The following is a 24,693-nucleotide window of genomic DNA, read 5'->3' as shown; positions in this document are numbered from 1 at the left end:
ATACTATTTGCACTGTGTGTATTGGTGGCTATTCAAAGAGAGACTAAACATCACTCAGGATCCCAATACAAGAGCAAAAAGACATACGGTGAGCATCATTAAAGCCATCATATTTCCCAATGGATAATATAAAAACGACACTGAATATACCTTCTTTATTAAATAGTGTTGTAAAATGATAAACAAATATTCAAAGATGAGATATACAGTACTTGCTATTATCATCCCATACAAATATGTAAAATGTTATATAGGGAAACCACTGAAAACAAACACACTACTCTGCAATACTGTACTTACATGTAAAATAAAGTGTAGTGCGTTTATATAATTTTAACGTCGTTTTTGACCACCACCTCTTCCATGCTTCTTTCTACCAAAATTCTCTCTATTGTCATTTTGCTTATTACGGTTGGCTTTATTTTTTGACATTTTGGATCTCTTCTTTATCTTATTCTGCAGATGCTTCTTACGTTCATTTTCTTTTCTCTTTGTCTCTTTTATGATTTCATCTTGAGTTCTGAGCTCTCTCCTAGGTGGTCGCTTAGTCTTGGGTCCTTCCTTGCCTCGGAGCAGGGGGTGGGCCTTCCCCTCAGATCTTTTGCTGACAGCTGTTGTTTATAATATATAAAGAATTTAAGCATAAAATAAAGATGAGAAATTACATGAATTTCATAATATTGTACCATTCTATCATATCTACAATACAGTATTCTATGTGCATAGAAAAGCAATTACTTGACTCTTTCAATTAAAACATAAAGAATACGGCAATAATGAACTGAATGGACAATTATATAGTGTAGCACTGGGTGCAAAACTTTCATATATATAAAAAACATTCAGCAGTGCAATGACCTCAAAGATATATTTGTCTAACTTATGAAATGCTCTTATACTGTAGCAATACTCTCAATGCACATGACCAACATTACCACCATAGCCTACTGGCTGAGCATGGGGTGCATGGTATGCCAATTACAATTATATGTAAGTATATGTAACTACTTTGTAATAAAATATAATGCTTACCTTTAAGATCATTGGGTTCTAATACCTGAACTCATTATGTGAGTAACCTTTTTGCCACTTACCTACAAGATGGATATGTATAGGGTCCTTAATATATGAATTAAATTACAGTAAATCTATTTTTAACTGAAATCATTTGCCCTTGATGCTGCTAATTATGTCAGACCAGAAACTTTTCAAATACAGTATCTTTATCATGATAAAAATCTATCTGTACAGCTCCTTCCCTCACTTAACCCACTCCACTTACTGGTAACATTATGCACCTCTGTCAAACAGAGGCGTACCCATGTACTAGTATTGGTTATAGCGGCCTATGTTTGTTGAATCTGTAAAATTTCCATCTTGTAGCTTCTCCACACATTCATTCAATTGATTCCAGAACACTCCCATCTCATTTTTTTTCTATAACATTCTCCTTATGCATTGGAGCATAAGCCCTCAAATACATATCGTTCATTACCACCTTACATTAAAATCTACCACGTCCTTGAATTATTGCTCATTTCCAGGACATAATATACTCTTTCATATACAGTACATGTATATACAAAGCCACTCTTTCCATCTCTCAACCCTATATATATATATACAGGTATATAACTTTCTTTAATACCCAACCACACAACTATTCGCTGAACTCTCCTACCACTTCAATTGTCCACTGTTCTTACATTTACCCTTCCCATTACGACTGTGTTTCATTCACGTGTAACACGTCTTAGATACTGGATTGACTATGTGACTCCAGTAATGGATTTATATAATGTTTACTAAATCCAAATTATAAATAACTACACATATTAGCCCTTATGGTTATTTATGCTGGCACTAAGGTTCATAATTCTGAACTGACTTAACACTTTCGCTCACCCCGCGCGCCACCCCTCGACAGGGCGATATGGGCCCCAGCGTGTCACGGAAGCGCGCGTTAATTCCGAAAAGTGTATACTCTCTTCAACTTTGTCACCTCAATTCTCCTTCTACGAGAATAAATTTGGTATCATTGTGTTCGCAATAAAATTCTCTACAGCACTAAATGCATATAAACTCCAAAAGCCCGGCTAATTACCCGCAGCAAACAGAGAAAGTGCGAACGAGTTACCCGGGAGCGCGCAAACGGGATAAAATGTTTTCACTATTTTCACTCTGGTCACCTCAATTTTTGTCCTAGGTCTTTCATTTTGGTCTCAATGGGTTCGTAATAAAATTCTCTAGAGGAACATTAGCATATAAAAAAAAACACCTGGTCACGCTCCAACCGCCGACGAGTTGAAGACGGGCCACGCGTTAGCCGTGAGTGAGCGCTCAGAGGCCTTCCTACTACACTCCCAATTCCCACCCTTTTCAAGCCTTTCTTTCGCAATTTTCTTCCTGGAAGGGCCTTGTTCATGATTACTATCCATCGTGGAGTAAGCGTAGATAGTTTCTAAAGCCGCAGTAAGAAATATAGCCACGGAAAATAGCCGAAATGTTCACACGTTTGAGATGCGAGGGGAGACGACATTGGTCACAACAGTGGAGCAAAGACAATGGGCCCACGGCGTGTGCCAAGCCGCCTGAGGGCCACGAGGCTCAACAAAGGAAATGGGAAGACATCGGCGCACATTTTAAAACCAGTCCCCAAAAAATCGGATACAAACCTGATTTTTGGCGAATTTTTAAAGTGGATGACGCAATGCTGCGTCATCCCCGGCATTACCGCCAGTAAACGGATGACGCAATGCTGCGTCATCCCCGAGCGAAAGTGTTAATATGTAAAAACGCATAAAAGAAACATCTTACTTTTGAATTTCCTGTTTCCTCTTCCATTTTTATCAATATTTCCAGCTTCATTCTCATCATCACTGCTCTCTGCATTCTTCTTCTGGCCCTTTTCTATCCATTTCTCATACCTGTTAGTCTTGTAAGATGCTGGAATCCATACACCAGACTCTGTTTTTATTCTTTTCTGCTGATCCTGTAAATATGAAAAGTAAACTTAATATTTAAAGTAAACCATATACAAAACAGCTGAACAATGTTGACCAAACCACACACTTGAAAGTGAAGAGACAACGATGTTTCAGTCCGTCCTGAACCATTCTCAAGTCGATTGTGAATGGTCCATGACACAATCGACTTGAGAATGGTCCAGGACAGACCGAAACGTCGTCGTCTCTTCACTTTCTAGTGTGTGGTTTAGTCAACATATTTCAGCCACGTTATTGTGACTCCTCGTCTGCATTTGAACAATGTCACTATATTTACTTATATCAAGATGCCTGAAGTGATACATGAGGGGGGGGGGGGGGTGAATATCAATAATCCATAGAATGAATGCTAAAACATAAATATGGCTGATATTTTGTCAGCTTAATTAGATAACATATTGTATGGATTTGTGCAATTATTTTACATGTATGCTGGCGAAGGATGTTTGTAACCGACAATAACCAAGAGTTTCTTGTTTGACAAGAGGAGATCTAATGAAACTAGTTTAGAGGGTAAAAAAACACATGCCCATAAAACACATATTTGGACCACATCCTGTTGTGACTCGGCTAACAAAACAAAATTAATCGTGTGTGGGATTGTGTACTAATGTTTATTTTACCTCATCATAATTCATTTATACCTTATAAGTACTGTTGCTAATGGTCGGAATGATCTTGGCTATATACAGATATTATTTACTAAGAATGAATCTGAGAAACTAGAAGATGATAGAATAGAGCAAGGAAAAAGCATGGAAGAAGGTCTTAAGCCCTTAGAAAATTAAAGAAATGTGAAGGGTGAATGAAGAAAGAGCAAATCAAACTGCCAAGTTTAGTTGTGATGTCTGCATTTTTTATGGGCTTGGCAAGTAAAACTTCAAGCAGTCAAGACTGGAGTATTTTAAGAAGAGTAACAGTACCAAGAAAATAAAACAAGGTGGGAGAGGGCTATCCAAGATGACAAACCTGGAAGAGAGAAATTAAGTGTCTGTTGAGATAATATAGATAAATTAATTGATTGAGAGAGAGGAGAGAGTGCTGAAGAACACATTCTCCCAGTATGAAACTCTGTCCAGCTGGAAATGGAGGGTTAATAGACAAAAATTTGTTGAATGTAATAAAACATCCCTTTTCCCAGGGTTCTTACAGAGGCTTCCTGTTGCTAGCAACTTGTACAGCTCCACCCAATTCGATTTGTACCAGGCTCTTGAGAGTCATTAGAAACCTACTGGAGACCAGAAAACAGGAGAGGATGGAGAGTGGGATGACTTTTTATACCGAAAATATTCCAATTAGTGAAAATGGCGATGGGCCACATTTTGCCCAAACCCCCTTACAGTTTTCAAAATATCGGAAATAATGCAAAACTGACTCACGAGTGTGACTTTTTAACCGAATTCTGGCTCGCTGCACCTATTTGGAGTTTGAAATTATGAAGATTTATACCGAAAAGATGCCAATTAGTGAAAAACTGCAATGGGTCACACTTTACCCAAACCCCCCTACAGTTTTCAAAATATCGGAAATATCGCAAATATGACCCATGAACGTTATTTTTTAGCAGAATTCTGGCTCACTGCATGTATTTGGAGTTTGAAATTACGACTTTTTATACCTGAAAATATGCCAATTAGTGAAAATGGCAATGGGTAACATTTTGCTTTCCCCCTCCTACAGTTTTCAATATATAGGAAATATTGCAAATCCGACTCATGAGCGTTATTTTCAAGCCGAATTCTGGCTCACTGCACATATTTAGAGTTTGAAATTACGACTTTTCATACCGAAAATATGCCAATTAGCAAAAGCGGCAATGGGTCACATTTTGCCCAAACCCCCCTACACATACACACACACACACACAGAGACAGGGAGAGGGAGGGATGGGGGGGAGGGACACGAGACCCCACCCACTGAGGCAGAAGATGTTTCCTACATAAACAGAGATGCAACGACTACCACTGCATCACAGGTTCCAGGATGATAGAGATAAAATCATCCACAGACTGTGTAGCAGACTTAGTAATATATATATCTGTAATAAAATTGATAGTTATCCTTCATACTAGCACCACAACAAGTGCGGATTTGCAGGGCCAGACCACGATGAACCCTACCAAAATGTACAGGGGGTTTCCAGATCACAAAGGACTGGCCAAGCAGGAAGCAATGGGAATGTGCTGCTTGCTGAATGTAGCTTAGAGGCATAGACAGTTGAAAAAGGCATAAGCAACATGCCATAAAATATGCACACGAGCATCTTGTGTGACTCTTAAATGCAGAAAGCCCAAAGTGCTCCTATCTACAAGCCTCACAGAGGAGTCAGAGATCTGTGCACTACTAATGGCAAGGTTTCCTCCACAAGGAAGATTGCACTCTCAGGAACAACCACCCAAACCCACCAAGGAGGATAACTCTGGCTGGGTAATAGCAACACCAGTAAGCACCTAGAAAAGTCAACTCTAGATGTATACAGCTCAAGGTAAACAATAAGTCAAAGTTCACACAGGAAATGAGGTATGAAACCACACACGTGAAATAAATACTACAATATAAAACTCACACACAACCAAATGGGCACCCACAGCACAGAGTCCAAAGGATGCCCGACACTTATCTGGAAAAACAAGGACTTGGGGAACACAAGCATGAATGGGGAGCATAAGAGACGTGTTAACATGTCACACCAGACTAAATGACTGACAGGTTGACTGGTGAACTCCGGCGTCTGGGTGTGCTGCTGCTGCTGCTGCTACTAGCCAGTGAACTACCTAATGATGTGGTGGATTGTTTCAGCATCTTATTTCGCCCTGTGTGTACCTTGCTGTTGTCTGTATTGTCTTACTCTATATTTGTGGTGCCTTTTCTTGGTCTGAGTGATCTCATATCAGCTACCTGTACAGTGGGCCAGGTTTTGGCCTCTGGTGCCCAGTAAGCTTACAATGAATTGTATGGGCCTGGTGTTAATCAAATTGGATGGAGCTATCCAGGTTGCTAGTAACTGGAAGCCTCCATAGGAGCCCTCCCAGAAAAGCATTTCTGAAAATGGACGGTTAATAAAACTACTTTTCCCATTATATTTTTTGTTTTCAAAAGAGAATGGCTATACTGTACTTTAAATAAGCACTTTAAATATATTGAAGTAATACAAATAAAGTAATGAATATCATAAAATCCTCACCTGTGTACCAACAAATCTCTTTTTGTTCCGATTCCACTTATGCAGCTTGTTACTCTGTCTTTGTCTCGAGTCATCGTCTTGCGTCAGTTCTACAGATACTTTATTTGCATCCATTTGGAAGCTTGTGCCTAAGGAGTACCTGCAAAAGTAAAATTTGTCAAATGCATAACTAACTTTTCATAATTATGTATTTATAATTTTGTTTGAATTATATATTTGTAAAATAGCACAAAATTCTACCCACTTACCCTTTTTCAGCAAAATCATCTCGTGAGTATGGTAAATAAAACTGTTTGTCTTTGAAGTCTTGATTCTCTTTACTTTTCATTCTTTTAGTTTGTATTTGATGCCCATTCTCGGCTGCAATTTTCCTTTTCACACCATTCTTAACTCCCGGAAGCTCAGTATGTAGATTATCGTCCTTCTTTTTTCTTTGGCCCACAATGGACGAAAATGTGTTCTTTACCTCCTCTTCAGTACTTTGCTCTAACTTCTTCAAATCCTCTGTTATCTGAGAAAGTGGCAATAATGTGAAATATTTATTACTGAGAGTAGTGTTTATTAATTTGTGGCAGAGAACAGGATGTATACTGGTTATGGCATTGGTGTAGTGGCAGGAAAAGAAGTGGATGTGATGTGGCACGCTAGTGGGGCAGCAGCCAACTAGCTTCTAGTCGAGACAATGATGTAGAGGGCAGCACTATGGTTTACTTATGGCTAATCTCGAGTGCTGTTCTGCGGAACCCCCGCCTGAGTTTAGACGTCATTGGTATATATACAGTACAGGTTATTGCCATATCAGCCAGGCTATTGCTGGTTGCTGTTGAGCTCCCATAGACCTCACAAGAACCAGCAAGAACTTCTCAGGCTCCCTCTTGAAGAGTTGGACCAATGTTAAAGCCATATATCTTTTATTTGCTAATAAAAGGTGTAAGAAGTATGGGCCTGTGATGTTGGCAGTATTCTCCTATTGCACTTCCGATTCATCTATCTTTCACTAGGGTGAAATTACAATGAGTAAATTTGATTAGGATTTCTTATTATGAAATTAAATCCATGTATTGAAAGTTAATTTTCTTTTACTGAAAGCCTTTGATGCAAAAAAATTCAGGAAAGTTGATGAGTATAGTAGTTTTAAAGAAAGTGTTTTCAATGCATATTTAATTTAACAGATAGATTATGAAATAGTTGTATGAAAAAATGTAAAAGGTTTAGGTAACATTTGGAAAAGGTCAGGGGACAGTTGAAGTAAGGTTAGACTGCCTCAAGATTAGCCTAACCAAATCTATGGATTAATACAGAAAGAAAATAATCTAAACCAAATTTGAGGTCGGAGAATAGTAGCAGACATCTTGATCTAAGGTTCCCGTAATTAAAAATTGCAAAATGGTATTAATTTACCTCTCAGTGGTGCAAATCTCGTATCACCATTTTCTAGGCCTCTACCTCTCTGAACTTCCGTCAGCTTACTTCACACCATTTTTCAAGTCACGAGTGTCTTTTCCCCAGCTTGTAGCACGAAGCTTATACAAATCAGAAATACCACCAGCAACATGCAGGCAGAGCCCCCCCAACTGTTGGGAGGCGGAGGATGGCACCTCACACACTCGTCTAGCACATGTTAGCACACACAAGAGCTTACAGTTGAGACCTATCTGCTTGCTAAGTTGAAAGGCCACTCTCAAACATTATGACCCAGATAGAGGTTCATTCTTTAAATGCTTCACAGCATGCATGCCAGTTAATTTGCTTGTCTTTTGTGCCTATTCTGCTATGGCTTTGTTTCCCTGACTCCTACAGCAGAGACTGATTGCCAACAGATATCTTCCGAGGGTTTTTTTGTTTTGTACCTTCTGAATATGTGTGTTGAGACAGACTTGTGCCAAGTAGTGCTTTGAGACTTGGGCACTGAAGTGAGATTCTGAGGCAGGCGTGACATGGTGTGTGATTGTTGTTTTTTTTACTTGCTCCAGCTCCCTTTCAGGGGTTATGGGGCAGAGATTTTGCACTGGTTGCTGGGGTTACACTTGGGAGAGACATCTACTGATTACAGTATTTCATTTACCTTCTGTGGCTACACAAGGTAAGGTAGGTAGACCTACATCCTTTCTCATCAGTGTTAGATTGGGTTCTGTCTGAAGACCTTATAGGACATCTCTTGCTAAATGATTTTTCCTACTAGAGTGTCATCTAACACGGAACTACTAGTTTTTTAAGGATCAGGAAAGTTGTTTACCTCATTTTCCCTGTTGGTAGTGTTGCAATGGATCTTCTACCCACTTCAGAGCCTAACTTTAATATTACTTATCTCCACTGAGCTGCATATTTTTTGTCCCAGGTAGGCTAAGCTCAATTCAGAAAAGAAAAAAAATAGGGTACAAGTTTTGCTAATCACACCTGGTCATTCCACTGGGTGAATGCTGCACCTGGTTGGGTGGAGATATTAAGTTGAAGTAGAGAAAAAGGAGGAGGAGGATGAGGAGGAAGGAAAGAATGATTAAGAGAGAGAGAAATATAGACAAAATACAGTAATAACAAAATAGGAAAACAGGATCAACAACACACCTGTTTTGTTGCCACTTCCTTTTCTTCCCTGGAAGCCTGCTGCATCTGCACATTTTTGTGGAAGGTATCGATCCTTTTGCTGTCATATTCTCGCTTTTGTTTCATGTTATTTACCACATGAACACTGTCACTTTTATGTGTTTTCATCATTTCAAACACAGTCTGAAATAATATAAATGGATTTATTTAAAATATGAGAAGAAACTTACAAAACCTGCAGTTTTTCACAGAATACTTTTTACTCATGATCCAAAATGTCTAATTAATGTGTACAGTATATGCTATAAAATATTTATCTTAATTGTGAAATACCACTTGATATTTAATTTATTTCAAAGGAAAATTATGACAACAAAGAGATGTAGATAAAGCAATCTATTATACAAACACAAAATCATAATTTCAACTAAAAGTGACAGAGAACGAGCTTAAAATGCACCCTCTCTGCTAAATACCAACCCAACCTCAAAAATTATAATAATTATGTATAAAATGCTGTTGCAAAAAAGTTCTAATGTTGCCTAGGCCTGACACACACAGACTTAGGCCTAATGTAAAATATGTACTATACTGTACAAGACCCAGGTTAGGTTAGGTAATTTCAAATTATTTTACCAAGAACAGAAAATTAGATTATTATTATTATTATTATTATTGAGAAGATCCGTAGGAGCAGCAATAAGGGTTCAAACCTACGTGGTGGATGTTCCCACGCATACGCTCTAGCGACTAGACCATGACATGGTATAAGGATTGCAACCTGAGTTCTACTAAGTATAACTACTTAGCAATTAGTTCTACTTTAGTTCTACTAAGTAGTTCTACTTTAGTAGAGTTCGAGGTTGCAATCCTTATACCATGTCATGGTCTAGTCGCTAGAAGTGTGTGCATGGGAACATCCAGTTCATAGGTTCGAAACCTCATCACTACTCCTACAGATTTTCTCATTGTTGACGTCACGTTAGGTGTGTTTACTCTGTATGTATTATTATTATTATTATTTACAGTACCAGAATGTATCCAACAGTATTCTGCTAGACATTCCTCATCAAAATCTTGTTGAATTTCCAAACATGGCAACTAATAGAAAATTGATTATGACATCTTCAATATTTATTTAGTAAATATAAAAAAGTTCCAATTTTATTCACTGACAATTGAAAGGGTAATTAACTACACAAACTTTGCTAAGTTTATGCTCTCGTTTAAAACCTACAAGTAAAATAATGTAATAAATGAATAACATGAATAAAGCAACAGATTCATAAAGCAACATATATACAAAATGTTATAGTTTATATTACTGATTTAGGCTGAAGTTTTTTCAGGGTCACCAACATTTCCAGACGACGCTCTTCCATATCAACATTTTCGTCAACCAGAAGAGGATGGAAGCCAAGAGTGCAGACCAAATGATTCTCCTTCATGCGTTTAATGCTTTCGCTGCTGGGGGCTGGCCGAGACTTAACATACTGCTTGTACGCATTACCAACCACTTTCTTCATATTCGTCTGAAATTTTTTGTTTAATTAATGTTCAGTACAGTATACACGTTCAAGCATGTGGATTATGTAACAAAAGTATCTGATAAGTTAACCATTAACAGTAGCAATTTTCTTTCTTGAGAAGGACAAAACAATGACTTCACTGACCAGGAAATCAACAAAAATAATAAGGTACAGTATCGAGCACAGTTAAAGCACTTCTTTCCAAACCAGTCCCTCAGATGCTCCTTGAGCCAGAGCCAATTTGGCTGCTCACCAGGACATACATCCCTTCACTAGGTAGGCACACTACTGAGACTACATCATACATGTGCTCGGTGTTTCTGGTGGACATAATTTTCATTGTGGACAAAGCACCAAGATGATGACAGGCGTGGCTTATAATAGAAAGCCAATCAATCACAAAAAGTGCCATAATGGAGAATAATATGTGCTATATTAGGAGTTTTTATAAATTAAAATAAAGAGAACTTGTGTGAATTCACCATGTCCTCAGTGTTTAGCTAGAGATACAGTAGTGACAATGAAACAATGTATAGCCAATAGCATCACCTACATGGGAAGACATCTTTATTAGGACATGTCGTATATGAGATAAAGAGATAATGACAGGTCTAAAAGATATAGATAAGAACAGGTCTACAAGACAGAGAGATAAGGACAGGAGGTCTATGAGATACTTGGATTGTATCTGGATGGGGTTCTGGGAGTTCTTCTATTCTCCAAGCCTGGTTCTCACAAGTCAAGCCAGGCTTTATATGTGAGAGCAGGGCCCAACAAGCTGTTGCTTAGAGTGGCCTGCAGGCTCACATATATGCTACGGCCCAGTTGGTTCAGCACTTCTTGCAGAAAACTGTCAAGTTTTTACTTGAAGACTTCCAACAATATTTCTTATATTTGCTGGGAGGATACTGAACAGTCATGGTCCTCTGATGTTCACACAGTGTTCTGTGACTGTGCCTATGTCACCTCTACTCTTCACTGACTCTATTCTGTATTTCCTTCCATATTCAGTATGTTGTTATTTTACTGTGCAAATATGGGATCTGGCCCCTCCAGTATTTTCCATGTACAGTATTTATTATTTGATACCTCTCTTTCTCCTTTAGTACATTTTAAGAGCTTTGAGACAATCCCAATAGTTTAGGTGCTTTATCATGTCAATGCATGCTGTATATGCTCTTTGTATTCCCTCTATTTCAACAATCTATCCTGCTCTGAAAGAGGAAGTGAGTATTGAGCAGTACTCAAGACAGAACAGCACAAGTGATTTGGGTAGTATGAGCACTGCTGTGGGATCCCTGGATTTGAAGGTTCTCATAGTCCATCCAATTATTTTTCTAGCTGACGCTATGCTTGCTTGGTTATGCTCCCTAAACATTAGGTCTAAGAAACAAAGATAAGGACATGTCTATTCACACATTTGATGGGCTGGACTGAGTGCTAATTTTTTTTTTTATATTCAACAACATTATTTTTTATAATTTTTTTACCTAATGTTAATGATATTGGCATCAAAATTGTGTGAAAAATCATGTTATACCATTTGAACTAATGAAAATACAATAATTGTGACGTATAATAACAACCATACAGTAAACATGAGACAGAAAATTTTTGATACAGTATCACTTTTAATTACAGGACTTAGTTCCCCTGCAATATTACTTAGTAGATTAAACCCCCACAGTAACTATGTTAAACAATTATAGCAACAACAAAGCATGTGGCAGATGAACACTAAGCAAAATATACAGAGTGAGGGATTTGTGAGTGCTGATTTTCACCCATGAAGGTTCAGCCAAATGTGGGCCATACAGCACGTGATCTGGAGTGGACGCCGATACAATTGAGAGACTAGGGCCACAAACATACTGAGATGAGGAGTTTGTATGAGAGTATAGAGGACAGACACCTCATGAGAATATGAGGGAACTGGAGAAGATTACAAGGAATGTTTATTAGACATGGTGATTTGGAATGTTTTCTAATGAATCCAGCCCCATAATGGAACATATAACATCATATATATAGAAATGCTAAATATAGAAAATAAAGGCATAGCACAAGGAAAATAAACTTGATCAATATGTTCATTAGGAAAATATTATTTTTATATTCACAGTACAGTACTTACTAATTCAGATGAAGTTTTGTGCATATATAAGATCTGTTCAGCTTCATTATCCAAAATATTTTGTGGTACTGAGCCATACATGTAATTCCAGTCATCTTTCTTGCTCTTATCAGGAGGGTGGGGAGCAAATCTACAAAAAAGTAATATTGTCATATATTTAAGAGAAAACCTCACACAAAACAGTTATCATATATCTAAAAGAGCACACTAAAGCAGTCTGAGGCCTCATGCCACTGATATGTTTGTCATGCATTCAGAGTCATATTCTTTGTGTTTTCTTTCATCTGGAAGAGGAGTCTACTCAGAGGTTGCAGCCTCTGGTTCAGTGAGGCCTGAAAATAATTTAACCCATCCTCCAAAATGATAATGCATACTGTACATATACAAACAATAAATGATTGCATAAACAACAGGCCATATTTTATAATCGCTATTGAGAAGGTAAAAAAACAAAACAAGACCAACACCACAAAAGGACTGATGTGAACCATCCTGCTGAGGTCTCCTAACACGGAACTCAACACTGCCCAAAAGCAACTGGGAGAAGGAAAGGAGCCAAACAAAAGGAGCTAAATTAGCACATCTAAACCACTGCAAATGACCCAAGAAGCTGACAAACCCAAACTCAAACACACTTTCCCTGAGAAGCGGACGGGATGGACTTCAGGCAAAAGACTTGGAATGAACCTCTAGTGCAGTATTTCTATATTGGGGTTTTGTGGAACCCCAAGGAAACTTAGGGGTTCCTTAACTGTGATAAATAGATTAATTCTTATTATATGCAAATTTATTTTTGAGTCTTTTTATGTTTAATTTCTCATTTAACTAGTATCAAGAGCAAAGACAGAAAACATCTCCTTTCAGTTAACAATGAAATCTGTGTGTGTTTATCTAGAGTACAACCCAAGTTATGTATTTCAAGGGTACAAAGGTTGAGAAATGCTGCTCAAGTGTAATAAACAAATTTTTGCACCACCTTCTCAGGAAAGGGGAAAGCAGAGAAGAACTTAAAACATAACATGAGTAAGCGTACTCCTTGAATAATCCCAAAACAGCACGTCAACAGGTGAGTGCGCCGTGAATAAATCCAATGCCGCATAACAAAGAATGGGAGCAAATGACTTAGGAGGCACGAAGTCACTGATGCACTCATATTGCTCGCACACACACACACACACACACACACACACACACACACACACAAGGAAGCAAATTGTGAATGCATATAAGCAGAGAAAAGCTCCTGGGAGGCAAGTTATCAAGGGTACATTACACAATTCTAAAAATTGGTTATACCTGTAGCAACACTCTATGCCTTAAGTATTAATGATTTTAAAGATTATTACAATAAATTACAGTTTACCAAGTATGATGCATTATCAGTCAATTTGTTACCAAGATACTGTCCATAGACAGATTCCCTAACATCTGACAAAACAAATTCTTTAGGCAGCCATAAGGAAGATGCATCACCCACAAATAATGGAGTACAGTACATCTCACAATGCAATACATGAGGGAATCTAGTAAGAACTCAATCCTATGAAGTGTTCTCAAGGTATTTTCTGGACGTTTATCAGAAAACAGAAAGTAACAATACCAAAAGGTAATCACCTTACGAGATATATCTAGTAATACAATCATACTCACATTACTCTGCACAAATTGACATACAAAATATAAAAGTATTATATTTTATCTGCAACTTGAGGTATGATTAAAATAGTGACTACTTCAACAGGAATCGATACATGGGAGACTAACCGAAGTTCCTTAGAAAGAAAGAGGTGCAAATCCAAGAGGTATGGTGCCTCATCTGATGCAACTAAGGAATATGCAACGCCTGTTCTCCCAGCACGAGCAACTCGACCTGCAAAGAAAGAGACCAATATATATATCTGAACAATTAGTCTTTATTTCACATATCCATATATATAGATATATAAAATAAATAATAAGGTATATGAAAAACAAACACTGTAATAAGGTTTTATTTTACTCAGTAAATAATTATATCAAGAAAAATTATCAAAACAAATGTATGAAGACACAACCACCAACAGACTTCCTACCATTCCAGTTATTCCTATATTAATGCATCCACTGCAGTGTTTTTCGTGCATTTTAATAAAAGAATACTAAGTGATTCTCACCTTTAAATATCAATAGTACCTTCATAGACACTAGCATTATACTAAGTTAGTAATACAAAAATAACATTAGAATTTATTTATAAAAATATATGTAAGTATGATTACAGTATAAATTAATTGTATACTCATCACTATCACCAGTACAGAATGGTAATGTCAATGATTACAGTGACTGAGAACAGAAGGTTGGCAAATTAATGACCTAAAAAACACATTTCTAATACTGGGAAGTTTGTCATCAGTTTTAAATATACTGTACTGCACTGTATTAATATGACAAAGGAACAGGATAAAATGTATACCAATGAAAGCAAGACACACCAGGGCCACCTTTTGGTCACTGAAGTGGTATTGTTGTTGTTGTATTGTGCCCAGTTTGATAGATTTGGATGTAATATATAGAGGGTAGAGAAAGAATTGAATTCTCCTTTTATGCAGTTAACAGTCTGTTAAAGTGATGGTAAAAATTAAATAACTTTGTTCCAGAGATTTTTGACTCCTTGGCAGTCAACTGTTGGTGCCTGTGTTTACTTCCTTCCTTACATGGCTGCTTGTGGAGCATCATCTTATACCTGACACCAGTGCATCCTACAGAGCAGCTCTAGCAAGGTCTGTCCTGCCAAGTGTTTAAAGGATGATGTGCAATTTGTATCAATGAGACCAAGGAAAATTATATCAAACTCTTTGGACATTCGACAAAACTTACCCACTCTATGAACAAAGAGTTTGGGTTTGGCTGGAAAGTTAAAGTTGATGACATTGTCCAGCAAGGGAATGTCAATACCACGAGCTGCTACATCCGTCACAATCAGACATCGAACCTGTGAAATATTATCAGATAAGATTATTTGCAACTTGTTATAAAATGTTTATGCAAAGTAACAGAGGGGAGACAGACCATGCTAAAAAAATTATAAACATATCTAACTGCAATTTATAATCTGGTAATAACTATGTGCACTACAAGAAATCTAATTCATAACTACAGCATTAATTTCTTTTTATTCATTTGGATCAGTGGAGTCAAAATTGGGCTTCAAAGGTTTAAGATCACTGTCAAGTTGAAATATCCAATGATCCAAGAAAATAAAAAGTTACTGCACATGTTATTGTAGCTTGCATCTTAAAGCATTAATCTTAAAATGTTTAAGATGGATTTCTCCCTTTGGCTCAATTGTTAATAGCCTACTTGAGAAAGTTTACTGAAGTGGAGTTTTGTTATGTAGAAATATATTTGGGGAAAATCTGGTTTAAAAGGTCATGAGGAGAAAGTGCCAAGCCAATATGATTATATAAATATCACTTGGAAGGGATATGAGAGCAAGGTAATGGAACGGTGCCCAACCACTTGGATTAATTAGTGACCTTGCAGTAATCAAGGTCATTGCTTTACCAACTGGCTGAATCAGTTGGATACTGGTTTAAAAGTGACAGAAACAAAGACTGGGTGGAAGCAGTTCATGAAAGAGTGAATATTTATCATGTTTCTATAATATATCTTTCAAGGAGCATATTACACCAAGTGCTGAGCACTGCTGTGAGTCATTAACCAAAAGGTGAATATAATGCTAATTATATGGCAGAGAAACAAGAAGATACTTTACCTTTTTTGTTTGAAATTTGGCAACATTAATCTTTCTGGCAGCTGGATCTAAATCAGAGTAGCAATATGTATTCTGTATGTTTGCCATATTCAAAGCCTGAAAAAAAAATATCATTAGAGTAAAACGATTAGGTAAGAACACACACACGGGACATGTTTCAGGAATGATCCAATAAGTGATTAATAAAGGTAAGGTAATTATTAGGAGAAAGCACTAAGCCAGTATAACTATAAAGCACTTGGAAAGGATATGGGGTAGATACAAGGAGCTTAGATAGAGGGCAAGGTGAAGGAACGGTGCCAGACCACTTGGACAATCGGGGACTAAATGCAGACCCCGCAAAAAGCGAGGCTATCACCATACAGTACTGACCAGTCAGTGTTTTGAAGAAATTCATAAAGTTCAATGTTAAAAACAAGATGGCGCATGCAGTTGGCTCCCAATTGATTAGACCATTGATTACTGGGTGGGGAAAAATGTATGGGTCCAATTCTTTACACTTAATGCCTGTGTGTTCACTTAACAGTAAATAGATACTTGGGAAGTTTGGCACTGTTGTGTACACACGACTAACACACTTTGTCACCACTGGGATCCAAGGTAATGTAGATGCAGGTATTGTACCACATATTAAATTTATTTATTTATTTATTCATTTATTTATTTATATACAAGAAGGTACATTGGGTTTATGAGAGTACAGAGACTTGAAGTTTTACATTCTTGTATAGCCACTAGCACATACAGCGTTTCAGGCGCTTCTTTCACATATGAAAGAAATAACTTTGGAGTTAGGAAGAGAATAATTATAATGATTATGTGTTCTGCTATTACATATTATGGCTTTCTCATACGTAAATAATGCACTTAATTTTTTTGTAACCTAACTCAATTACAAATGTACAACTATTTATGAACAAAGTTTATAATTTGATTTGATTTGAGAATGACCTGGAGGTGGCTACCACACACAAGATATGTACCTTGAAGCACACACGAATCAGATAATCTCAGTGGGATATGCAAATCAGGAAAATGTAAGATCGGTCTTTATGAATCTTAGAATGAAATCTTGATAAGTTTCATACCAAGTTTTATTTTCATGAGGTGGTTGGGAGACTTCACATTAAGTTGACTTTAAACATGGATTTCAGGGGTCTAGCCACCCCAATATCAATACAAAGATTAGTTTGATAATAATAAATACATGTTAAAGGTTTTAAGACAATCCTGTGAGGTATTCTAAATGTATTGAAAGCTACAAAATATGAACTACTGTTATATATTATTAGGTTATACAGAAGAAAAAGTGCTTTAGAATTATAAAATTGCTGGGGTATGAGTATGTGTCAAGCACCTCCACATCCAATTAAGTTTACTCGGCAAGAGCAGATCAGCAAGTGACAACAAAATTAGAAGAATGTGATGCATTTGTGAGAAAATACTAAGAATGCACGATGGGACTGAACCCACGTGCCTGGGCTTCCTAGGGTCACACACACTGGGAAGTGACAATGGACTTACCATGTGTAAATATTCAACATGATGCTTTGTTGCAGCAAATATGACAGTTTGCTGATGATCAGTGATGATATGCTGCAAAACATGGAACAGCAGAGCCAACTTATCTTCTGGATTACATTTAAAGAAAGCCAACTTTAAATTTTCAGAGAGGACATGCTCTACATCCAATCTGAAAAAATACAAATACTGTACAGTAACTAATTCTTATCTGTATTTTGGCAAGTAAATGAAATCTGACAATTTATTTCAAAATTATTGATAAAAGTTAAATTCACATTAATGCCACTATTATCATTTACAGTATTATCTCATTTTTCTAGCATCACGGTGTGGGAAGACAATGGTCCAGGAAAAACAAGAGAGTAATATGCAGAAAGAATAATACAACTCAAAGTGATTTCTTATTAATTCCTAAAGTGTAGCAATGATCAAAGGTACTTCTCTACTTGTGCATAAAAAACAAAATTCTTATAAAAATTTCATTTACCTGATAAGAACAGGATCAGTTAAGCCTGCTCGTGCAAACTCAACCAGCATCTTCGGAAGAGTAGCTGAAAATAGGAGTGTCTGTCGAATCTCTGGGAGTCGCTTCAGAATCTCTGACAGCTGCTCCGCAAATCCCATTTCGTACAGCCGGTCCGCCTCATCAAAAACTACATACTCAACATTTTGTAGTTTTAGGTTCATTTCAACGCAGACATGAACTAATCTGGAATAATGAAAAATCAATGCAGAAACTCTTTATATCTTGAAAGAACGAGTAAAATTGACTCTTGTAATCCACATCTAATATCAGCTGTGTAAGTAGTGTTAACAAATTATGTAACATGCACACAGTTGTACACTTTATTGAAAAATATGCCCAATCTAAACAACTAAAGCTTTTGTTTTCCACCAAAGAAAAGTTAATTCATACAGAGGGTGTACCTTATGTAATTACAAACAAAAAATGATTTCAGATAACAATATAAAACAAATATATAACAACATAAAATACATAACAATATAAAATATTGTATATAACAATACAAATACCAATGAAATCTATTACAACTATAAAAACGGGCATGCTACCTTCCAGGAGTTGCAATAATGATGTCTGGATTTTCATGTAATGCTGCAAATTGTCCCTCAAGGCTATCTCCGCCCAATATTACAGCTGCTCGTAACCCCGTATAACAGCCAAGTTCTTTAGTAAACTTGAGGGTCTGTTCAAAGGTAATAGTCTTGATCAAAGAAACTTAAAACATTTGATGCATTGTATGGAAAAAATAAAACACTGAGCGTACAGTACATGCATATGAATAGTGCATATCTAAGGAGACTCACTTGTTGCCCATTGAGGTAAGATTCTGTTATCATTCAGTCTGTCAATATGATACCCATAGGAACCAGCACCATGGTTAAAAAACACTGCCTCTTCCTTGCACACTGTTACTTTATAAATTTATTTAATTAGGCCATAGTATCAATTGTGCATTCAAAGTGACTACACACCTCTAAATGCTATTATGTTATTGAAATATTGAAAAGCTATTACAGTCAAGACTTAAACCCCAAATACTCAACTAATGATATTTTCAATGTAACAACACATTCCCCATTAGTGGAGTGTGTCTACTCAACCACTTCTGCTGTAGCCACCCTCTGATGGGGAGCTCCTGAGAGGGATTAAGACTTTTGGGGCAATAGAAAGTTAATTTAAATAACCCAGTTACAAAAATTTCAAGTAGTTCTGAAACATTGTTTTATCTTAAAATAGGACATAATACAGTATAGAAGTCTTCACCAGCCAACATAACTTAATACCTCAACACTAGGTATCATTTGAGGCACCTATAGCAGTTGTAAAACAAATGTAAGTGCAAAGAATCATTTACCTGTAAACTGAAACTATAAACCCCATGAAAATATGGAAACAAGGTAAACTGGAACACACCTGCAGGGCAAGCTCACGAGTGGGTGAGAGTATGAGTGCACGTGCGCCTGTCTGAGCAGAGTGGGTCTGTAGCTTCTCAAACAACGGTATAAGAAAACACGCTGTCTTTCCACTTCCTGTTCTTGCCATGGCTACTACATCCTTGCCCTCCAAAATTAGGGGAATAGTCTAATGGACAAAAAACAACAATTAGTAACACTGATAGCAAAATAAAAAAAAGACTGCATGACACAAAAATATATTCTGCAACTAAAAAAGAAGCAGTCCATAATAATTCATGAGCAAATAGAAAGTTGTGTGGAACGACATGCCCATTTCTGAGCTACATATCAGTAGCTTTCCAAAGAGAAATTAAAAAAAAAAAATTAGGCCTCTGGAACCCATTCCTACTTTTCTGTATCCTATTAACTTTTAAATAAATATACAGTACATCACGCTAAGTTTTCCTGGAATGCATCTTCCGGATTTTCCAAGTCTTTGGTAGACAAAACTATGCTTTGCCTATACTGTATTTAACATAGAACTTTATTTATTAAATAAATGTAATTTAGAATCCCAATAACAAGGAGGAGTTTGGCAGCAATAGCCTACTAACTAACATTTTGCTAATACAGTGAAGCTAAAAAAAAAAAAGGGTTAGAATACCTGTATATCACAAATTTAGGTCATAAATAACTATGTTTAAGGCCTTTTGAAAGAAATTAAATGAAACCAATACCTAAAAGTGGTGATGACCAAACCACACACCAGAAGATGAAGAGACGACGAAGTTTTGGTCAGTCCTTGACCCTTATCAAACCGATTGTGATAATGGTCAAGGACGGACCAAAACATTGTTGTCTCTTCATCTTCTGGTGTGTGGTTTGGTCATCATATCTTCAGCCACGTTACTGTGACCCATCGTCTGCCTAAAAGAAGTGTATTGAAAACTAAAACATACGTCACATTTTCTTTGAATTTACACCACACTAACCTTTCGCTGGATAGGAGTAGGAACCTTATAGCCTTTCTTCATAACTCCTCGATACAATGGGTTGCTTAGACCCATGGACTGTTGAAATAAAATAGAACACCTTAATGAATGAGAAAAGTGATTGTCAAAATGTATTTCTCAAATTACTGTTAAACACTAAATACAATATAATCTTATTAAATGAGCAAAATAATTTTCTAATAATATACTATCTTTCGAACAATATTTACTCTTTTCTTCCCCTTTCTAAATCACTCCCTTTATTAAATTTGTCATGACAGTCCTGTTCATTTTATGAAATTATATTTATCATAACAGTAAATGACAACTACTTTCCATATATGATAATGAAATATGCTAATACCTATAATTATCATATATAGTATGGAAATATGAGTCTGATATCTAAACATATAAAATTCACTTTGATAACAAACAAAACAAGTAGCAGTATTGTATTTGATAATCAACCAAAGTAAAAGTGACAAACATATATGACTCCCATGTGATATCAAAATATACATACAGGATTCTATGCTATTAATTAACAACATACTTTGTGATGGTACAACATCCATACAGAACTTCTTGCTTTGTGACCTGGTACAAATCAGATCTACAGTAAGCACTTGAATACTGTAACGGCCCTTACACACAGAAAAAGAAAAGATTTTGCATGTGCTAACGTAGCAAATAGTATCATAATAAGAGCAATGTGACTACAATATGGAGGGGGGGGGGGGGGGACATATAAGAGAACATGGACCACTAGCCGCCACATGCCAGCCTCACAACGCAAGGGATCAAAGCCAGAACAGTTCAAATGGAGAAGTCAACAGACATCTGCCATCAAAAACACATCTGACAGAGAATGCCTTCCACTTGAGGACCAAAAACCTGAAATAAAATTAAAGCCATTTACACAAGAAAAAGAGTGGAGTGCCTGCCAGCCAAGGTAGAGTGGGTAATGGATACTAAATTCCAGTAGTAGCAAAGGACTCCAAAAGGAACAGTGCCCAGTTCAGACACCAGGTCTCTGCTATGTAACAGCCAAGAACCTGTGATGGAATGCCATGTCAGGGCTGCCAACAGATATGACAAACCAAACCCAAAGTAGTACCATGGAAGCCTCATACTGAAACAAACCCTACCATAGCAAATTGGACTGTCAGGATGGGTTATAGAAGTCCATATGTGGTTATCTTGAGATATTGAGATGATTTCGGGTCTTAGCATCCCCGCAGCCAGGTCCTCGACCAGGCCTGCTTTTTTGTTACACACCCTCCAAGAAGCAGCCCATAGCACCTAACCCCCAGGTATCTATTTACTGCTAGGTAGGTGAACAGGTGCATAAGGGTGAAAGAAACTGCCCATTTGATTCCGCCTCCACCGGGATTGAACCCAGAACCTCAAGACTGCGTAACCCAAGCGATGTCCACTCAGCTGTCAGGCCCCTTACGAATGGAACTCGACTCACCTTCTACTGAAAACCCACAGCCACCAGAAAGTATGAAGGACCCACAACAACAACACATCCCAGGGATAACCGACACCATCAAGCATTGAAGGAAAAAGAACTATGACAATCCAGAATAAAACTGACAGCACAGGTAAAAACCCAAGTAGGTACAGTCACAAGAGTAGCAGTTAAACCCTGTACCAGCTCCAAACCCAGAATATACATTGGCCACTAAAACTAGAGGATGGGTAGTCATATGGTTGAAAGAATCCAGAAGCCTAGGTCAAATGGAACAAAACATAGCACAAGCTGTGTGTCTGCATGGCAAAGAAAGAGACTTCAAAGGATGGAGGGCTAAACCGTTAACACACATCTAAAAAAAAAATTATGATTATGCATGCAAGGGCTGTTCAGTGATCCCTCGTTCGTCTTACTGTGAGCTGGTTGCTGTGGTAGCTTACATTACACTTTCCACTGCCCGTTTTCAAAAATTACAGAAGCCCATTTGAAAAGCTTCTTGTCACAGTCTTGATAAGAGTCCTGGATGAACAATATAGGCTCTGACTCAAGGAGCATCAGATGGATACAAGTATTGTACACAAGACATTTTGCCAACAGTTTTTAAAACTTACCTAACCTTACCCAACCTAATCCAACCCAAACCAACCTAACCTAATCCAATCCAAACCAACCTAATCTAATCAAACTTAACTAAGCCTAACACAGTTTAGCCTAAGCTAATACCTCCTAACCTAATTATATATACAGTTTTAAAATAAAAAAACAAGTTTTGTCAAACTTTCTTGTGTACAATATGACCATACTGTGCCTCCTTCAGATGGACCATAGCTCAAAAAAATTGCAGAACATGTTGGATTCTGAAAAATAAAAGACAGCCGTCTCTTACCTGAAACCCGCCTGATTTCTTATTTTTCCTATTCTGTTTTGCCATCAATTTGCGTGTGTCCAATTCTCCCTCCGATGCGTATCCATCCATTGGTGCATCTGTGGCCCCCCATCCTTCCAGCTCTTCTGCCATAATCTTATCTTTATTCTTTTCACTGAAAAATATTAGCGTAAATATTAATAAATATCACATTAATAATTACATAATTATATACCTGGTTACCTGGTTGGTTACCTGGTTGGTTACCTGGTTGATACCTGGTTGCATATATACAGTATATATATATTTATTTCACCAAATTTATGCATCAATCTAGTGGGCTCAATGAGGACAGGAAGCTGGCAGCCTGTCAATGGTCCCCCCACTGATCCCAAGGATATTTTCCATCAGGATTTTAAGCTGAAGTAATATCTTGGCTTTATGACTTCGGCAAGTATGCCGTTCCATGAGTTTTGCCTGAATTTACCCAAGGGCCACCATCTCTCTAGCTATCTCAACTAAGACAAGGAAGCCAGCAGCTTGTCAAAGGCACTAACATTTTTCCTGATGATTTTGAACTGCAGCAATGTCTTAGCATTTACAAAGTTTCAAGGAGAAAGAAAGGATTGCTCACAAAACAGTATTTTGCTCCCTGGAGATTGTAGATTTGAATGAATCATGTTATTATGTATTCCACTTGGTAACCCTTGACCTGGTATATATTTAGGGGTCCCAGTAGTACACTTCGGGTTCGTTCTCGATGCACAATCAAGAATTCTGGGTTCAAATCCCGGGCGGGACAGAAATGGTTAAGCACATTTCCTTTCACTTAATGCCTCTGTTCACCTAGCAGTAAGTAGGTACTCAGGGGTACTCAACCAACCTTGATGTGGGGGTTGCATCCTAAGTGGGGTTAGTAATTCCACCTTGGGGGGGAGGGGGGACCATGATATATGCCTAACGAGCATGAATACACTCTGGCTGGCTGTCCCCTGACACTATGAATTAATTACCCCATTAATTAGGCTGCTCTATGCTTCATAGTGTTATAAAGAGAACTTGTAAACACCTCCAAAGGATACCTGATCAACCAGGCTGTGATTCATACGTCAGGCTGTGAGCAGCCACGTCCAACAGCCTGGTTGACCAGTTCAGCAACCAGGCCTGGTCGAGGACTGGGCCGCGGGAACACTGAGCCCTAAAATCATGGCAAGGTAAAGTATGCCACAGAATTAGAGGCTACATGAATTATAACCAACCGGGCCCTACAAATTTGGTATATACCTAACCTTGGGCTCTGGCACTATTGTCTATAAATCTCCACCAACGCAATACATAACCAACCAACCACCACAATACATAACCAACCAAGCACCACCAACACCACATAACCAACCAACTACCACCAACACCACATAACCAACCAACTACCACCAACACCACATAACCAACCAACTACCACCAACACCACATAACCAACCTGGTTAGCCTGCCACATGTGAGCTCCACCGTCTGTTTACCAACCCGCTGGTACAGAGCATTTGACACAAAATCCTTGCTGATTTTCTAGCTTTAATAATAATAATGATGCATTAATAGCAATTGACAGTCTCAACGTAGCCGTTCTTGAAAACAATAATCATTTATTAGATTATACTTTAGGATAAAATAATAATATTTAACCAGCGTTCTGCCATAGCTAACAACGAGCATAAACGAGCATTGGCCGAAACGCTGTGGGTATTAATGGCTTTAGGTA

General features: G+C 37.5%; 1 protein-coding gene across 2 annotated transcripts; it reads right to left on the bottom strand.

Moving 5' to 3' along the window:
- Positions 1-141: 141 nt before the first annotated feature.
- On the bottom strand, positions 142-24,568 carry LOC123773337 (ATP-dependent RNA helicase DDX54). Of its 2 annotated transcripts, none has more exons than XM_045766985.2 (17): positions 24,415-24,568; positions 22,956-23,109; positions 20,590-20,667; positions 19,617-19,784; positions 18,752-18,885; positions 18,165-18,386; positions 17,678-17,846; positions 16,154-16,249; positions 15,256-15,370; positions 14,161-14,266; positions 12,397-12,526; positions 10,059-10,265; positions 8,755-8,916; positions 6,438-6,700; positions 6,190-6,328; positions 2,818-2,992; positions 142-611 (listed from the first exon to the last, which is right to left on the bottom strand). In XM_045766985.2, the coding sequence occupies exons 2-17, from the start codon at positions 23,085-23,087 to the stop codon at positions 334-336; spliced, it is 2,574 nt and encodes an 857-aa protein (XP_045622941.2). In that variant the 5' UTR covers positions 23,088-23,109; positions 24,415-24,568; the 3' UTR covers positions 142-333. The 2 variants fall into 2 exon arrangements, with proteins under 2 accessions (XP_045622941.2, XP_069174182.1); XM_069318081.1 differs by lacking the exon at positions 24,415-24,568 and adding an exon at positions 23,948-23,967.
- Between the last annotated feature and the right edge of the window lie 125 nt (positions 24,569-24,693).

The sequence above is a fragment of the Procambarus clarkii genome, chromosome 89, assembly GCF_040958095.1.
Source record: "Procambarus clarkii isolate CNS0578487 chromosome 89, FALCON_Pclarkii_2.0, whole genome shotgun sequence".
NCBI lineage: Eukaryota > Metazoa > Arthropoda > Malacostraca > Decapoda > Cambaridae > Procambarus > Procambarus clarkii.
This window is presented reverse-complemented; position numbering and strand designations above follow the sequence as displayed.

Coding starts and splice junctions, on each gene's coding strand:
- LOC123773337 (XM_069318081.1), bottom strand. Junction 20,668..22,955: donor AGAAATCAGGCGGGTTTCAG/GTAAGAGACGGC, acceptor TTATTTCAACAG/TCCATGGGTCTAAGCAACCC. Junction 15,371..16,153: donor CCAAATTTCAAACAAAAAAG/GTAAAGTATCTT, acceptor AATATTTCACAG/GTTCGATGTCTGATTGTGAC.